The sequence below is a fragment of the Adelges cooleyi genome, unplaced genomic scaffold (genome assembly GCF_023614345.1).
Source record: "Adelges cooleyi isolate 19-005CV unplaced genomic scaffold, UGA_ACOO_1.1 ACOO_flye_CR_arks_rails_tigmint_CR_PRNA_9, whole genome shotgun sequence".
Taxonomy (NCBI): Eukaryota; Metazoa; Arthropoda; class Insecta; order Hemiptera; family Adelgidae; genus Adelges; species Adelges cooleyi.
In genome coordinates, this window is record NW_026096579.1 from 13,618,640 (window position 1) to 13,637,543 (window position 18,904).

The 18,904-nt window shown below is 28.8% G+C and overlaps 2 protein-coding genes across 3 annotated transcripts; one reads left to right on the forward strand and one right to left on the reverse strand.

The window, feature by feature from the left end:
• Positions 1-12: 12 nt before the first annotated feature.
• Positions 13-4,419, reverse strand: LOC126846148 (carnosine N-methyltransferase). The gene is made up of 7 exons (XM_050585354.1): positions 4,136-4,419; positions 3,210-3,414; positions 2,989-3,149; positions 2,570-2,713; positions 2,327-2,492; positions 2,035-2,268; positions 13-487 (listed from the first exon to the last, which is right to left on the reverse strand). The coding sequence occupies exons 1-7, from the start codon at positions 4,210-4,212 to the stop codon at positions 275-277; spliced, it is 1,200 nt and encodes a 399-aa protein (XP_050441311.1). The 5' UTR covers positions 4,213-4,419; the 3' UTR covers positions 13-274.
• Positions 4,420-4,587: 168 nt separating this feature from the next.
• Positions 4,588-17,376, forward strand: LOC126846132 (pecanex-like protein 1). Of its 2 annotated transcripts, XM_050585311.1 has the most exons (30): positions 4,588-4,731; positions 6,595-6,809; positions 6,888-7,078; positions 7,154-7,254; positions 7,323-7,382; positions 7,457-7,590; positions 7,680-7,782; positions 7,909-8,175; positions 8,248-8,346; positions 8,432-8,521; positions 8,627-8,734; positions 9,332-9,439; positions 9,820-9,940; positions 10,124-10,354; positions 10,419-10,526; positions 10,763-12,072; positions 12,139-12,305; positions 13,194-13,358; positions 13,424-13,729; positions 13,805-13,961; positions 14,025-14,420; positions 14,656-14,849; positions 14,912-15,142; positions 15,216-15,331; positions 15,389-15,536; positions 15,602-15,753; positions 15,822-16,175; positions 16,253-16,625; positions 16,696-16,836; positions 16,901-17,376. In XM_050585311.1, exons 2-30 carry the CDS (start codon positions 6,657-6,659, stop codon positions 17,039-17,041), a joined length of 6,225 nt encoding a protein of 2,074 aa, XP_050441268.1. In that variant the 5' UTR covers positions 4,588-4,731; positions 6,595-6,656; the 3' UTR covers positions 17,042-17,376. The 2 variants fall into 2 exon arrangements, with proteins under 2 accessions (XP_050441268.1, XP_050441269.1); XM_050585312.1 differs by lacking the exon at positions 8,432-8,521 and having other exon boundaries at positions 4,589-4,731; positions 16,901-17,375.
• The last annotated feature ends 1,528 nt before the right edge of the window (positions 17,377-18,904 follow it).

The window sequence follows — 18,904 nt, forward strand, 5'->3', positions numbered from 1 at the left end:
AGTTATAATTTTCAGTTAAGAATTTGAAGTGTCCATTATTTTAATTTTTAATTTTAGTATCTATATTATATTTTAAAATAACTATTGATTGAGATTCAAATTATTTTTTCATAATTAACTTATCAAAATATGCATAGAAATATTAAAGTTATGTTATTTGTAATTTTTACAAAAGAAAACTGTCTTACATAATTACTATCACGGATATCTTAAAACTAATAAAAGTCTTTAGCATTTGAGTTCCCAATTAGTTTCAACATCGTTAACTTCGATATCACTGTTGGATGTTAAATGATGTATCATTTAAATGCTTGATGGGATAGTCATAGTTGTCAATATTATCAGATATACAATTTTCTGAAGTTGATGGAGATATTGCATGTGGTAATTTAGGCTTACGACACACAAAGTATACACTTTTATATTCATATTGCAACATGGATTGTGGATTTTGTGCATACTTTGTTGGTATGTTCAATATCTCTTTCTAAAAAAAAAAACATAATATTAAAATTTGCACTGTCATTAACAAATATTTAAGCTACTTTTTTTGAAACAATTTTGTTTGGATAAATATTATTTTGAAAATATATTTCTCGAAAAAAACATGTTTGCAGTGGTATTCGACTTGTAATATTCAGTCCAATGGAAAAGACGAACCAGATTAACCCAATAACCTTAAAAGATATTCAAGAAAAATCAGACTAACGACTTTTAGTCTCTTAGCCATCAATATTTACTTCAATACAGACTCAATTTTTTTATTTTTTACCCAAAATATCTTTAATTTAGCATTAAAGAAATATGTCAATATTCAAACTTGATTGGATAATTTGTAGGTGATATTTTAAAATTGGGTTGTATTTTTATGTTAATAAACCATCAATCAAATATTTTTCTTATGCAATTTATTCGTCATTTTACCAGAAAAATCACTGAATATTGTAGCTCCAAATTGAAAAAGATATAGTCAAAAGAAAAAAAATATCTTCACAAGTTCTAGTTTTGGCATTTTCTATTTTTAACCCTAAATTAAAAACATTTTAGTGTAAACAAAAAATCAATTTTTTTTGGGTCGTTAAACATATTAAAGGGGCAAATATTAGTATTGATCTTTAATGTAATGTTATATTATAAAAATGGTAGTTTTTAAAGGCTAACTATCAAATTATCACATAGCCTCAAACCTAAACCAAGTACGTTCTATTGTGAAAGTGGAATATACATACATACAGAAGCTCAACTTTAATTATAAGATAAACAGTATATATATCAGTGGCGGCTTATACCTATGTGCGGTCGCATTCCCTACGAAAAATATTAAAATTAAAATATATATAATACTATATTTAATTACAATATATTTTATAGAAATTTAGAGTAATTTCTTTTATTTTCGCCAAAAAATATGTATACATTCTAATTTAATATGTATATAAAAACGCTGTAGAACATTACTCTGAGTTGTGCCAGGAGTGGTGGCCAAGAATCACGTACAATAAAACTGGTTATTATACACAAAAACGTATATGTAACTTGGTCGGAGGCGGTTGTAGCTGCCAGAAGAGGTGATCATTGATGCCGCACAGTACGAGCTCAGCAGGGTGGCTTAATAATATTGAACGTTGTGTGCTGTAAATATCTGTTTTTATTAGTTATCCCATGTATACTATACATATTACAAACACAATCAGGGACAGTGTATTTTATCGCATTCTGTTTAGCAACCACGAGCCGCTGCTGATATACATACTAATTTGTTACCAACTAAAGTATTAATACACTACTTTCTTGGTTTTTGAAAAATTATTAATTAGGTGCTAATTTTATGTTAAAGTGTAATCAGTGAGAAAATTTTTTATAGCTAGCAGTTATTAAACTATGACCCGTTGTGCAAAATGTTTCCAGTCATCCTACAACAATTTATCTCTTCAATAATATTAATTACATTTTTTTTTATAATTGGTCATTATCAGTCATGAAGGCTAATTAAATATACATTTTATTGATAAATAAATATGAATTTTAGCTTACTTCAAATTTGAAACCTATTCCTGTAATAACTTCTTTAATGACTTGGTAACTCGGCTCAATGGAATCTTGATCAAATACATTACTGTAATGATACAATAAGGGTCCTAAGTTGATCCATATACCGCCTGGTTTTAGAATTTTGTAAATAGTTTCAATAAAAGCCACTACATTGTTTGCACAATCAATAAAAAAACAGGTAGCAATACAATTCCATTCATTTTTATCTGTATATACCTAAAAAAAAATTTTTTAATTTAATTTTGTATTTAAAAAGTAAAGAATTCATTCATACTTGCAAAAAATCTCCAGCGGCCATTGATATAGATGCATTTCGTGGAAGTTCCTGTGCTGGATTAATATCAGGGAATGAAACACACTGCATTTGATGTTCAGTTTCTAAATTATTATCACATTGATGAATCCACGGATAAAGTCTATATGTATTAACGCCTCTGCACCTACATACAATAATATACGCATAATCAATAACACTGATTGATGAATTCTTACAAAAAAAAAAAAATTAATTAATTACTTGTTTAAAATAAAATTTGATGCAATTAACATAAATACGGAAAATTCATTTCCTTGACTGTTGTAACCTAGTTTTGCGATTTCAAATACTAATCTTCCGAGACCAGCACCTGGTACCAACACTTTGACTTCATGTGGTTCTACACTAAATAAAATAATGAACTTTATTTGATTATGGGTTATAGAAAAATATTTTTCAATTTAAATTATAAATAAAAATTGAATTTAACCAAATTGTGGATATACATGTGAAGAAGTTGTCCTTAATTAAGATTTGGGTTAAATTTTCTATTAATGGAAAAGTGGTAATAGTTTTTCTTTATCATCACGTAGCCTGACGGACATTGAAAGCCTATCACTGCCATCACAAGACGATTTTTTGAAAAATTTGCTATTTCTAATAAAATTATAAATACATACGTGTCTAAAGGAAACTCTTTTAAAATGTCCTCAATAATGGGTTTATAGCAAGTGTTTCGCTCTTCAACACCTTCATTACTCCAATCTCGCACAAACTGTTTTAAAGTTGACTGTACTTTTTCTAAATCTGTAGCAATTGGCTTACAAACATCTGGAGTACGCTAAAAATTACAAGGTTTCTTTTAAAATATGAAAAACAAACATTAAGGAAAAATTATTACCCAGCGATCTGGTGAGGGTGTATCTTGATTTTCAAACAGACAAGTAGTATCTTTGATAATTTCTAGTATAACATTATAGTTAGATTGTATACAATGTCTAATAGTTTCCAAATTTGTGCTATAATTAATTAAAAGTCTTTGATGTTGTTCTGGTAATGATTTCAAGTAGTTTACACTTTTGTTTAGTCTGTTTAATGAATGTGTCCTGCAAATTAAAAAAATTAAAAATATATTACTCTATTATACTATTAAGTTTCATTATACTAATGTTATCATTTCTATGATTTATAACTTAAATAAACATGGAGTACCAATCACAGAAGTTATTTTTTAATATATAGAATTGTTCAGTAATAATTTACGCTTAACTATACACTATAATTAAAAATATTAGTAAATTATATATTTCTTTTTGAGATATAAAAAAAACCTTCTAAATTTCATATTCTTAACACTTCTTCAATGTCTAAGCATATATGATATAGACATTGATAAACATAAGAATTTTTTCAGAAAACAATATATACAAATAAATTACCTATATAATTGTATTATTTATAAAAATTAACATTTATCGCAATGTGGCTTATGAAAAGTTTATCATAAAAACTAAAAATTATTTTATAAAAAGACGGAATTATAACAGCATATACAGTTATTAGAAATATAATTCAATTTTTTACACAGATTTTACAGCTGTATAGTAAAAATATTAACTATATTATATTATTAAATTAAATAAAACTAATCAGTACTTAATACCTACATAATTTCATAAGATGTATAATATATCTTTATAAAATGAAATTATAATATTTATATCAATCCTTAAAAATAAATAATATTGTCTAAAAATATAATGGAACATTTTTTTCAGATAATTAAAAAAAATATCTATAAATAATAAATACTAATGTATAGCTTACCTGTAATACATAAAGGCGGTAATTATTCTTTGAAAACTCTTTCTTTCTTCTTCCAGTTCCATTGGATTAATTTCCATTATGCAAAACCTTAAGAGTACAGGTATAAAATATTTAAAATCTATATTAAATAATATTGTAATTATTAGCTTAACATTAAATAGAAACGACAATTAATATTTATAGGAAATAACTTAAAAGTAACATGTGCCTAATTTAATAATAAAAAAAAATGCATGTACTGATGTACCAGTACCAAATTATATTCGGTTAGTTATTTATCACATTCATTCACGAGTAAAACAAATGGAAAACGACAGCTATAGCAGGTTGTCAATTTTGGCAACACGGCAAGCTTTTTTTTTGTGAGAATATGTTGACAAGTCCTGCTGATTAGACGTCACGATCATGATAACAGAAACATTGAATTTGATAACGAATATTATGGTCACACTTGTATTTCGTTAAAGTTATCACTTTCTAGATTCTATGGAAGTAAAATACTACCTACTAGATTTAATATGATGATTTAATGTTTGTTTCAAACCCAAATTAACTCATTCAAATCTTTGAGTATGTCAGAAGTTAGAAATATCGAGGTAAGACACATGTATTTTTTTTTAACTGCTTTTTTTTTGTCTGCTTAACTTTTTACTGAGTGGATTGCTCTACATACTGTGAACTCAGCAAAAGATGTTCTAAAGCTTGATTATTTTTATAAAATAAAAATTGCGCTTATTTTTTTGCCAACCTACAGTTGCCATTTAACATTTTAAAAATAACGCCAGTTACAGTATAGTTACTAATTTTGTTTTCCTATAACAATTAATATTACCATGTGATTGCTTTACTATAATATTATAGACTAAAAATCTCTTTTTAAAGTAGGTAGATTATTTAATTTGTCAGACAAAAAAATTGAATATATGTTATTTATAAATAAGTAAACAAAAAAAAATATATTAGCTTTATTTTATCATAAGCCATAAAATCTAATGTAAAAATCATAATCATTTTAATTATATTTTGTAATTTTACACGTACCACTTCATTATTATGTAATTGTTTCATCCGAAATAGTTAACGTTACAATTAAATGTTAATTTGTTTGCAGTATTTAATGGCCAACAACATTTTTAACAACGACCCATAACTTTTCATCATGTTTTTATATTTTTATGTACAGTAAGTATAACATATACCATATCTATAAAATTTTATTAAAAGCTCCATTTAAAAATATAAGCACGAAATATGTGTTCTTTTTATAATATTATTTTTAATAAAAATGACTGATATGGCATTTAAGGTATTGCTAATTTGTTTTTTTCAAGATTACCTTTTTTTTATATTGTGTTGGGTAAAATGTTTCGATGGAGTTATTTGTGTATTGGAATTTGCTTTTTTTTTAGATATTGATCTTTTTTTTTATGATTTCATTATCAAACTGTTGTAAAATGAATATTATTATAAAGGAAATTAATTTTATTTTGTACCTATTTCCCAATCTAATTGATTATAATGATTTTTAAAACTCAATAGTTAGATGTGATAACAATACTCGGTAACTATTTTTTATATCAATGTAATTTAAATTAAAAATTAGGTAATTAACAAAAAAAGTTAATTTTCATTTCTTTTTTAAAATTACTTTGTATTATAGAAAATAACCCCTAACAAAAATATAATATTACACTTTATTGTATACGTGTATTTAGTTAGCAATGCTGTCATCATTAGCACTTACAACAGACTGAGTACAGTCAGTCTGTTATGTTAGTGTATTTTTTTTGTGTTTATGTTTTTTTAATATTTTATACTTTTTAATTGTTAAGACGATAACATATTAGAATGGTTTTAAAAAGTATATTATACTATAAGTTATAACATTAATGCAGAGCTGAGAAGGTATTATTTTAAAAATTATGTGTTGTTTTATATTTATCTACTTTTGTGTGACGGAATTTATTATACCGTTGAACTACTTTCTTTATGTAGCATTTCTGTAGATCAAAAATCATCTGAAAGGTACTTAATGGGTCAAATAAAAAAAGTCCATCCCTTCCACTTCAAAATCAAGAAAAACACCCTAAAAATATACATATTTTAGCTTTAATGTAGAGTTTTGAAAGTATTGTTTTTCCAATCATGATTCTATTTTTATTTATTTATTATGTGTGGACCTGTAATATATTTTAAAATCGTTAAACCAATTTCTTTATGTAGCAAGTCTATAGAAATCAGAAAAGTACATTACTGGCCTAAAAATGTTAAAAGATCAATCCTTCCTCTTAAAAAATGGAGAAAATTACTCCAAAAATGTACATCTTTTTAACTTGAAACTACAGCATAATATTACATAATTTAGTTGTTATTTGCTTAATGTATTCAAAATAATTATTTTGAGAAAAGTTTCACAATACATGCATTAAACACAAATATTTTTGTTTTATTTGTTACAGACAATGATTGTTTTGATTTGGAATTGATAAGTTACACAAAGCACAAATGAGTGGTGGAGAAGATGGGTTCTCAGTTTTGGGACATATTGCGCCAAGGCATTTGGGCTTCATTTACAGGAGGATGGTATTACGAACCAAAGCACAGTATTTTTACAAATACATTCCACCTTTACTTATGGCTCATTCTACTTTGTTTACCTTTTTTTGTTCATTTGGTATAAAACAATTTTGAACCAGTAACATTTTATTCGCTTAATAAACATAATTTTTTATATTTTAATATTATTTTACAGTATGTATCGGATATTATTGTATGGATATTGTATTCGACCATTGTAAGTCTGATTATAACAATAATAAAATTTGTAAATTGGTCTCTCCACCACATGTTCGACACTACCGAATATATTGTAGAAGAAGACATCAAAAAGGATAGCAACACTGATCTCGAATGCCGTCGGCCTCCTCTTAAAGAGCCAAACAAGTATGAAATTTAGAGAATTATATTTACTGGTTTATAATTAGAGATTAGTTAATTAATACATGTATCATGTTATAGAGAGGAAGAAGGCATTGAAATGCAAGTGCTCGGTGGAGGTGAGGGTATCAACAAAAATGAACCATCTACATCGGGTATTGTATACCATCAAAATGAATCAAGTAATTTTTGTATAAAATAATTAACTTAATAATAAATGAAAAATAATAACTGTAAAAAATAAAACTAGATCCTGAAAGACAAAGCAGTTCAACTAGTACAGATTCTGGTTTGCATCTCCAAGAAAAAAGTAAATCTGAATGGCCGCTTAACATTGTGTTTATTTTAAGGAGTTACAATTTTAAGTATTTATGTATGTTATAGATAACCAATCTTTTGTTGAAAAAAATAAAGATGGGAATAGTAATAGACGTTATGATAGAGGAGATTTAAAAAGCTTCTCAGAGATATGGAAGTATCAAGATGAGCGTGGGCAAGACTTTATTACAGTTTCTACAGTAAATTTCTATATACTATTTTTTAAAAAATGTTATTATTATTTTTATTATTTATTGTAAACAAATACTATGTCAATTTATGTTTGTAGGACTGTTTTACAAACGAATGTAATAACCTAACATTTCAAGGAGATCCAAAAAGTGCTAGTTCAGATTACTCCACATGCAGTGATGTTTTTGCAAAAGATAAAGGTATTCAAATTATTGACTAAATGCTAATTAGTATGACATTATTACCAGTGTTATGTTAATGTTCAACTAATTCATTTTATTCACGTTGTATAAAATATTTATATTAATTTATTTTATTATGATTAGATGTGGGAAGAACTTCAAGTTATCAGCTTGTCTTTACGTCGAGCGATATAGTGTATCCAATTGTCGAGCACTGTGAAGACCATTGCTCTAATCAAGGAATTATTCACACAGTAATTGATAGTGACGATGATGATGAAGCTGGTAGTAGATCCCCTTTGTTAACTTGTCACATAGGAAATTGGAAAATGTGTTCAGAAGATGTTAAGAAAGCATTAAAAGCTGATAGTGATATTGAAGTAGCTCTAATAAATGATAGTAAACCTAAAGGTTAATATTCAGTTTTGTATAAGACTCCACTTTGTTTATTTTTTTATAACCAAAAATAATTTTGTTTTTTAGATACTGGCTCAAATCACTTGTTAGATTCTCCAGAAACTTTAGGATTAGATTGGCTCTTTGAACACACAGAAAGTGAATCAGAAATTGACAATACTAAAGGTATGTACTTGAAAATTTATTTTTCTTTAAATGGGTTATTTATTACCAAAAGCGTAAAAACCAATTTTTAACATGCTGCGTAAAGTAAGAAAATCGGAAAACATTAACTCAATACCGTGGCATTTTACATTGTCCGATGACGATTATACCACCACTTCTGAAGATAACAATTCTAGTGAGTGGGAATACACACACAAGCGTTTTTACTAATTCAATTTTAAAACAATTTTTCAATTTAATGTTATTTATTTTATTGTATGAAGTTTTTTTTCAAATACAGGAAACAAATCAGATTCAAAAAATTGCAGTAGAGAAGAAATTGAAGCACCTCAAGTAGTTGAATTTGAGTGTTCTGGAGCTACACCAAAAACAAAATCTATAAAAGATGGTGTGTTTCATTTTTTAAAACTTTTTGAAAGCTTTGGGATATCACACTGTTGTTAATTTTTAGTTGGGGTTTTTCAATATAATGTTAATAACTGTTAGGTTGTGAAATCTGTATTTTGAAGCACGTTTGCTAGGGATGTAGTATGGGTCACTGCTAAAAATACTGAATGGTCACTCGTCCGAGACCGAACAGTGACAGACACAACTTAACCCCAGATGCCAAGTGTCACCTGAAGTAACTACTTCGCCACTCCCTTTCAACATCATTATTATTTAGAATTTGTATTAATTTATATGACTTATATTAAATTTTATTGCGTATAGTTTTTATTGACTTGAATTAGGTTTTAAGGCCTAGTTAAATCATCTATGGAGAGGAAGGTAGTCTCTCTCTCTCTCTAGATAGTTGTTTGCCCAGAGAGAGAGACCACCCATAGCCAATTGTCGAACTGGGAACTAACACACTGCCACCTTACCCACTCGGCCACTCATTCTCGTATTGTTAATAATTGTTTATATAAGATGTCAAATGTTTATGTAAGATGTGTACATATGTACATTTAACATCAAAATTATAATTCTTTATTTTATGTTTTAGCGAAAAAATCAAATAAAAAAAGAAAAGCCACTTCTACCCCTCATTTAAGCGTCAAAAATGATTCAGACAAAAAAAGACATCGAAGAACAAATAAAAATAAATCAAGTGGTAACCAATTAATTTCTTTAATTATTTATTCATTACATTCTGATATTTTTATTGATGTTATTTTATTTAACATTTTTATCTTATGACAACATAGTATTAAATTGAATATGTTTACAAATATAAATTTGTTAACAAACTGAACTGTATTAATATAGTTTTGGAGAATGGATGGGGTTTGTTTTCTTTAATCAAGTATTGGTTTTTGTTATAAGTGTCATATTCTTTGTTGGGGTAATACAGTTTTCTCTGTTTGATTTATGTTTTAGTTTATTCCATTAAAAAAAAAAAAGTTATATTTATAGTGATTTTTTTTTTGTATTCTTAAATTTGTTAGTTGTTTAATAGTGTATCAAATCTATATCAAAACTTTATTCTTACAGAGTCAAGGCGATGCAGATGTGAAAAAAATAAAAGTGATATGGACTGTGGTACTGAATCTAAAAGTTATCCTACAGTAACAGATGAATGGATTGACAACAACACACTTAGTAGACCCGATGCGTATGTATAAATATTAAACATGACATTAATTTTCTTCATAACAATAAAAAAAATGAAAATTACTAAATTTTAGTTAAGTGGTTAAGTTTAAGTTTTTAGATTTCTTTAAATTTAATTTAAATGTTTTTTTTTAAATTTTGTTTTGCTTAAAATATATAATAACCAATGCTGTACCGTTTACAGAATGACAACTTTAAATGTAAATGAAGGTGCATCGTCCTCGGCTGGTTCACACAACGAACTAAGTTCACTCTTACCCACAAGTTCTGAGCTAGCTATCAATCCGACATCTGAATCTCAGCATGATAACAAAACATTAGTAACAAGTTCAAAAAATGAAGTTATTTCAGGAAATAATGAGCTTGGAATTAGCCGTATAGAAGGTCGAAGTAGAATGAGACATCGACACGTGAGGTTAGATTAATGTTTTCGTACATATATTTTTAGTAATAATTTAAAGTTTTACTAACTATTGTAGTAGTAGAAATAGTCGTCGTATAAGATCTCGAGATGCATACAATTCACCATTTTTGCAAGCTACTGATGGTGTTAATTTTGCTGCTTGTTCTGAAGATACCTCTGAAGGGTAAGTATTTGAATTATTACTATACTCTGTTCCAAATTATATGACTTGTAGTTACGCATAGTGGGCATGGCAAATGTGCCACACATCAGTATAGTTACACTCCCCCTCATATGTCTACTCCATACGGAACAAACATAATTTGGTAGTTTGCGCACAAGTCATCTTATTTGGAACCAAATAATAAGTATAGATGTTTAAAAATAATTTATTTTTCAATTCAATTATATGATTTATAGAGCTGTACATTTTTTTCGAGATGAAAATGGTCAATGGATGACCTACACATTTCGTGATATGTTGAATAATAATTCATCGATAATCAAACCTTTCCCTTCCACATCTCGCCGTGATGATTCCACAGATGATCTCGTATTCAACCATTCTCCAGTAAGACTGTTTCCCCGTCCAAACCGTGGTTATGAACATCAGCATCAGTTTGAAACTGAAGATACTTATTGGTTACAAAATCAACCACAACGATATCGTCACTTCAATATATCTCCAATAATTTCACCTGTCGAGGAGAGCCTGGAAAACGAACATGAAAATATCAGGCCAGATTTTCAAGATGAATATCCTGCAATATCGCGGCAATTACGTTTCGATCTACTTGATCCTAATGTTGGTGTGCCGAAACCCAAACGATATTATCCATATAAACCATTGAAGAAGCTGTGTTTTAAAATACGTTTCGATCGCCTTGCACTATTAACGGCAATTGATCGAAATCTTACTCTATTTGAACTATTTATAACAATTAGTCTAGCAACAGCAGTCGCAATTCTAGGCGCTTTTGTATTGCACTACAACTTTTATCGAGATGTTCATGCTTTTATTTTTTGTTTTGTTATCGCTGGTTGCCAGTATTCCTTAATAAAATCTGTACAACCAGATGTAGCATCTCCCACACATGGATTTAACAAAACTGTTGTTTATAGTCGGCCAGTTTACTTTATCATATTTTCATCTATACTTCTTTTAACACACTTGCAATTAAACTCTGGTCGTACATTTTATCAAATTAAGTTTTACGGATTTACCTTACATATTACATATATGTTAGAAACCCTACGCAGTTTTTTAGAAAGCTTTTTATTATTCCTACCAATTGCCTTTAGTTTTGGTCTACTTCCTCAGGTAAACACATTTTTTATGTATACATTGGAACAAATAGATATACACTTGTTTGGTGGAAATGCAACAAGCTCGTTGAGAGCTTCTGCTTACTGTGTACTGCGAAGCTGTTTAGCTGTGTCTATTTTATATGGAGTTGCTTATGTGGCACTAAACGGATGGTCAGGGTCATCAAGGAATGTGCTATTATCTTTGTTTTGTGCAATACTCATGGCTATATCTTACCACTTAAGCCGCAGTTCAAGTGATCCAGCACCAATATTAAATGTGTTAAAAACGTATTTGTGGCCAAATGACGATATATTTTCTAGACCTGACGTTGAATGTCCTAGACCAAAAAAAGAAACAAATAAACTAAACAAAAAGGGCTCTGAACAAAAAGAAACTGTGTGTGAAGAACAAACAAAATCTGGTAAAAATAATTATTTCATTATGTTCATAACTTCTTTGAAATCAAAATAATATTTTATTTTAATAGAGTTGGATGACGAAATAGAAATTCAAGATAACTGGCCTAAACAGTTACAAGACACGATAAATGGAAGACTGAAATCAGATTTAATTTTTTGTCCAGTTGTGGGTCTCATTATTTTTGCTATTCATTCTAGTAACATATTTTCAGCTCTCCAACCAGAATTAAATCCAGTGAGTATTTCATTTTTTATACTGCATCCATTTATTTATCTATCATATTAAGTTTGAGAGTTTATAGATTTTTTTTTTAATGGAACTATTTAGGTTTTATAATTGAATATAAATTAAAAAAACCGAGAGCCTAGCCATAGCCTAGAAGCTAAAACACATGTTTTTCGGTGTGTGAGGTCACAGTTCAATTACCAAGTAGCTGTTGAGCTATTTTTCTCATTGGTGGAATCAAGCCTTTAAAATCACTAAACGTTCGATTAATTAGACACCACTTATCCTAGTTACTAAGAATCATCTCAGACCTCTTTACACACAATGAACCTTTGGTCAAAAAGTTATGCTCCTAGCGGTTTTTTGCTTCTATCCGATTGAAAAAAAATAAACACAGAATTTAAAAAAAAATAATTATTTATTTAATAAAAATCATGTTGAAAGTTCATGAGTTCCTCAAACTTTTCTCATAGGTTTTAGTTTTTAAAATTTTTTTTTTCATATTAAAAACACCAATAAACAATAAATCTTGAAAACTCAATGTTATTCAAATGCAAATATTTAAATGCTCACCAGGCCAGGTAAATATTGAACTACAGTGATGGAATTTTGTGTTTATTTTTTTTTGATCGAATAGAAGCACAAAAACCACCAGGTGCTTAGCTTTTGACAAAAGCTAAGATAATAGACACCCTAATAAACATAATTATTGTCAATAAAATGATTAATACTTAATACTGCTTCATCTAAGCTATATCTTTAAGAACACCTAAAAATCTGTGACCTTACTATGCCATGGCCACACTGTTCAAGCTTTATTAAAAAAAATACATTTATTAATTTTATTAAACACGCCATGATGTATATTATAATTAATAATCATTCTCTTTCCTTTAGTTAATGTGGTGTACCACATTCAGTGTTGGGTTTTTGTTGCATTACATAATACCACAACTACGGAAGCAACTGCCTTGGTTATGTGTGGCTCATCCAATACTAAAGCCTTCAGAATACAATCAGTATGAAGTAAAACAGTTAGCCAAAATTATGTGGTTTGAAAAAGTAAATTATACATAATATAATACAAATCAACATTTTTACATTTTAATCATTATTATTCTGTGCAGGTATATGTGTATCTATGTTTTTTTGAACGTAATGTTCTTTATCCTCTTATGTTTATTGGTTGTCTAACATCAGATAGCCCAAAAGTTGTCAATAAATTGGGACTTCCATTGGGTTCTTTAGTTTTATCTGTATGTGCACTCAAATGCTTGCGATGTTCATTTTCACAACAGTCTAAGCAGTACAACATACTAGCTTTTGCTGTGCTCTTCTTCCACTTAGACTACAATGAATACACTGAAACATTCATAATAGATTATTATCTTACAGCCATTGCTTATGACAAAATTTATGAATTCTTACTTAAGGCAAGTAACATCATTTTTTAAACTTTTGTTATTGATAATATTATTTTTATTTTAATCACAATTTATTTTGTACAGCTTCAATTTGTTATTACATATATAGCCCCTTGGCAAATAACTTGGGGTTCAGCCTTTCACGCTTTTGCACAGCCATTTTCTGTTCCGCATTCAGCAATGATGTTTCTTCAGGCATTTTTATCAGCAGTTATTTCTTCACCGCTATATCCATTTTTAGGTAAGTATTTGTTATGTGAATTGAATTAAATTGTGATTGTAATATTTATTTTGTGTTTTTTAGGAAGTGCTATATTTTTGACATCATATCCACGACCTGTAAAATTCTGGGAACGAGATTATAACACTAGACGCGTTGATCATACAAATACTAAACTGTCATCGCACTTGGAAAGAAATCTTGGTGCTGATGATAATAATTTAAACTCTATATTCTATGAACACCTTACTCGGTTATTGCAACATACACTTTGTGGTGACTTGATACTTGGCCGTTGGGGTAATGTGTCTCAAGGCGATTGCTTTGTATTAGCATCTGATTATTTGAATTGTCTCGTTCACATTGTTGAAATGGGTAATAATTTGGTTACGTTTCAAATGCGTGGACTAGAATTTCGTGGAACATACTGTCAGCAAAGAGAAGTAGAAGCAATATCGGAAGGTGTAGAAGATAATGAAGGTATTTACACAATTCTTTTGCTTGACCATAGAATTTGCTCGAAAAATATTTTGTGCTGGCGGCAGCAAACCTCAAGTAAAGGTTTTTTGTTGAAATAAGGAGATAAAAGGGGGAAAGCTAAAAATCCAAAAAATATAAAGAATATTTTTCACAATATGATACCTTTTAAGGGAGGGGTCGACTAAAAAAAAATAAAGACAGATTAAATTGTATTAATTAATATTTTACTTAATAGGATGTTGTTGTTGTGAGCCTGGACACTTTCCTCATATATTGTCTTTGAATGCTGCTCTCGGACAACGCTGGCTTGCCTGGCAGGTAGTAGCAGCAAAGTATGTAGTACAAGGGTATAGCATATCAGACATAAACGCTTCTTCAATGCTACAAGTTTTTGACTTCCGAAAAGTTCTTGTCAGTTATTATGTAAAGGTAATGTAGTATTCTAAACAATGCCATTGAGTTTTTAATTGATATAATTCATTTTTTTTTAGAGTATTATATATTATGCAATTCGATCGCCAAAATTACCACAGTGGCTTGCATCTGAAGAAATCAAAGAGGGTTTAAAACCTACATTGGGTAAAAGTTTTGTTGATCTAGACCCCGTTTTCAATATAAACATAGATGAAGACTATGATTTACTTTCCTGTGGCGTCACTCGTAATAGCTTTTGCTCTTTCTATTTGGAGTGGATACGGTTTTGTGCTTTCCAAACTGAAAATGTAAAGATATTATATTTTTAGAAATTAAAGTCTACATTTTAAAACAAATGTCCTTTTTATTTTTAAATTTTAGATAAGAAAAGTTGTAATCGACAAAGGAAAAGAATCCGTATTGGTATCATTGTGTTTTGCATTAAGTTTGTTAGGTAGACGATCACTTGGCTTGGCCTCACATACAACTATGTCTAGGTATAATAAATTGGTTAAGTGTGATTTTCTTATAGTAAAATGATTATTACATTTTAGTGTCGAATTCTTTCTGTATGGTTTACATGCACTATTTAAAGGGGATTTCCGTATTACTTCGGCAAGAGATGAATGGATATTTGCCGATATGGACTTAATGAAAAAAGTATTAGCACCTGCAATACGTATGTCATTAAAACTTCATCAGGTAAATTATTTTTGTGTTAAATAAAATTAAAATGATAAAATATTATATCATCAGAAATATTACAGAATCATTTCATGGTTCCTGACGAGTATGAAGATCCAGCTGCCCTCTACAATGCCATTAGCTATCATCAACGAAATTTAGTTATTTCTCATGAAGGAGATCCAGTTTGGAGAAATGCTGTTCTATCAGGAATGCCATCATTACTTGCGTTGAGGTAGGAAATTATAGAAAAATTATGTTCTGTTTTGTTAATTTAATAATCATGCTTTTCATGTCTAATAGGCATATAATGGATGATGGATCAGATGAATATAAAGTGATAATGCTAAATAAACGGTTTTTAAGTTTTCGTGTTATAAAAATAAACAGAGAATGCGTGCGTGGCCTTTGGGCTGGACAACAACAGGAATTAGTGTACTTGAGAAATAGAAATCCAGAACGTGGTAGTATACAAAACGCTAAACAAGCATTAAGAAATATTATAAATTCGTCTTGTGATCAACCCATTGGATATCCAATTTTCGTTTCACCGTTAACCACATCTTATGCCGAGACAAACGAACAATTATCATCACTTGTGGGAGGTTCGATTAGTTTGACAGAAATCAAGAAAACTATTGTTAGATTGTGGGCAAGGTTAGTCGAACCTAAAAACTCTAAAATGTTATATTTATATAGTATATTATTTGTTATACATTTTTTCTTATTATTAGGTTGAAAAGTAGATGCGTAGAAGGATGTTCTAGTGGTAGTTCGTTACAGTCACACGATGAAGGCGGTTTTGGACATGATGGCGTCTATGCCATGACACAGTTCAATCGTCATTCTGGTTATGGTACCAGAACACCAGGAAGTCAATCTATTGAAATGAGTGGTAGCGGCAGTGGAATGGGTGGTAGCATTAGTAGCAGAAGTGGTGGCACACGAGGTAGTACAGCAAACGTAGCTGGAAAACCAAGTTCTGCCGGCCTTGCGAATTTGGCGGGCTTATTATCCTCATCTCAGTCTCCTATAACGAGTTCGCCACAGGCTTCTGTCGATAGCAATCCTCATAATGATAATTCACCTATACAGCATAGAGTTTTGGTATAAATCAATTAAATTGTGAACGACAGTTTTTTTTTTCAGTTACAAACTATAATTCTGTATGTTATAGATATTAGATCCATTACAAGTTTATGATGCCATAAATTTAGGACGTAGAATAGATGTTGTGTGGCCAGATGAAAAAATGAGAATAAGAGGTGGCCGAAGTTACTGGAAAGATTGGCTTCCCGAGAAAGGAATGGAAGGACTGGTCAGTTAATATAGAACATTTTTCACAGTTAATCCAATTAATACAATGTTTGAATTTTCATTAGGTGGTTCATCAATGGGTTCCAAATCACCGTGACTTATCGAGGAGATCTCATGTAGACAAAACTATTTTGTTGATCAAGATTGACGAGCGATATGTGCCTATTGCTGAATCCGGTGTATTGGATTTAGGTGCAGAAGTGTGAATATTTTTGTACTAATAAGTAATGACTGATTTATTCGGAGTTATATGGTTTAACCAAAAGAATAATATGAAAAGCAGATATATTTGGGTAAAATTAGTCGTCCTCTAAAAACAGTATAAATCACATCAAAAACCTCCAGCAGTTTCATGGAAAAACAATTTCTGAGGACATTTTATTTGCAATGATATAAATTTATTTCATACTTTTTTTATTAATGTTTTTTTTTTTATTGATTGTTTTGTAAATATAATTATTAGGAAAAATGTATGTATATTTTAAACGTTAGATAAAAATGTTCCTCGTTTAAATGATTATTTTGTGATGCGAATATTTGTTGTTAACATGCATATTTGAACAAATTATATTATTAATGTAAGAAATAGTTTTCTCATTGTTAATTCCTTTAACATTCGAGCGCTGTGTAAGCGCTCGATAGGTCCCCAGTACAGGCGTGTAGCCTGTACTGGGGACTAACGCCAGTAACGTATACACTATACAGCATTTTTTATTAACAAAAGAGAAACTTAAATAATTGAATATCCACCTGAACCACATCTATAAATGGGTTTAAAAATCTAAAATAAAATATACTTTTTACTAAAAAAAAAAATATTTTAAGAGAGAACAAAAAATTAAAAACTAAGGTTTCTTTAAAGCACCCTATTTAGTTATACAAAAACAGTAGATAACCTAACCGTATGAAAAAAAAAATCAACAATTTGTTTTACCTACATTTATATATATTATCATCGTTAGAATTTATAAAGCCGATAATATATCCTCGCAGTCTTAGGTAGAGCTTAGGAAAGCTTGAAAAAGTTTACTTCTTCACAGTCGAAATTTGAAAAAACAAAAAAAAACCGTAGCTTCATCCATGGCTTGATATATAAAATACTCAGACACACTACATTTTGTCACTTTGTGTTATACCTATTTTAGAAACGTGTCAGGAAATATAATTAGACCTAGGTATAACTAGTCTATTAATTACACCGGTATTGACAAAAAGTGCCATAAACTAATGTTTTTCTACAAGAAAACTATATTATCATACACCATAATAGGTTCCTACTATTTTAAATCACTGTTTGAAGAAATACATATTTCCTAAATCAGTAAGAATTTGTATTGTAATTTTTTGTTTATTATTTCGTTATGTCTAAGTGTAAATGTCTAAATGTAAAGTGGTAGTAGTATATTCGTTATTTATAATAACTATTAAATGCAAGTTTAAAAAATATATATTTTAATTATTGTGACATCAGGGCTCTAAAATTCGAAAAAATAAATGATAGAAACATTTAGGTACACAAATGATAAAAAAAATGTTTTTTTAATATATTTTATAATAAAATAACATGTTTATTTTTAATTTCAATTAAAACGCCTTTTACATTCATCGTACAAAGTCGAGAGTTACATTTATTAGAGCATTTCTTTACTTGGTTTGTATTATAATCTTTTATGTTTTATCATTATAAGAATTGACAATTTTTAAAAAAGAATATGTATAGTTTTTTTTAATTGAAGGTAAATTGTTATCTGCTTCTGCAGTGCAAACAAATGAAATTAAGAGCTATTTTTTTGTAGCATATTTTGTATTGATGCTTGTATTTGAATGCATTGTAGAACGTTATTGTTATAATAATTATTAATTTCTGTAGCAAATACCTTTTTTTTAAATATATATACAGTTAATGTATTGCGTTTTCCTAAATCGGAAAAGTTTTACAATTATAACTAATTTGTAAATCAGCAGTTTTTGTAAATCAATTTATCATTTAAATTGTAATCTAAAATTTTATTATTGTTTTTTTTTTATCAAAACCAAGCTGTTTTTCATAGCTTCTGCTGTAATGTAAA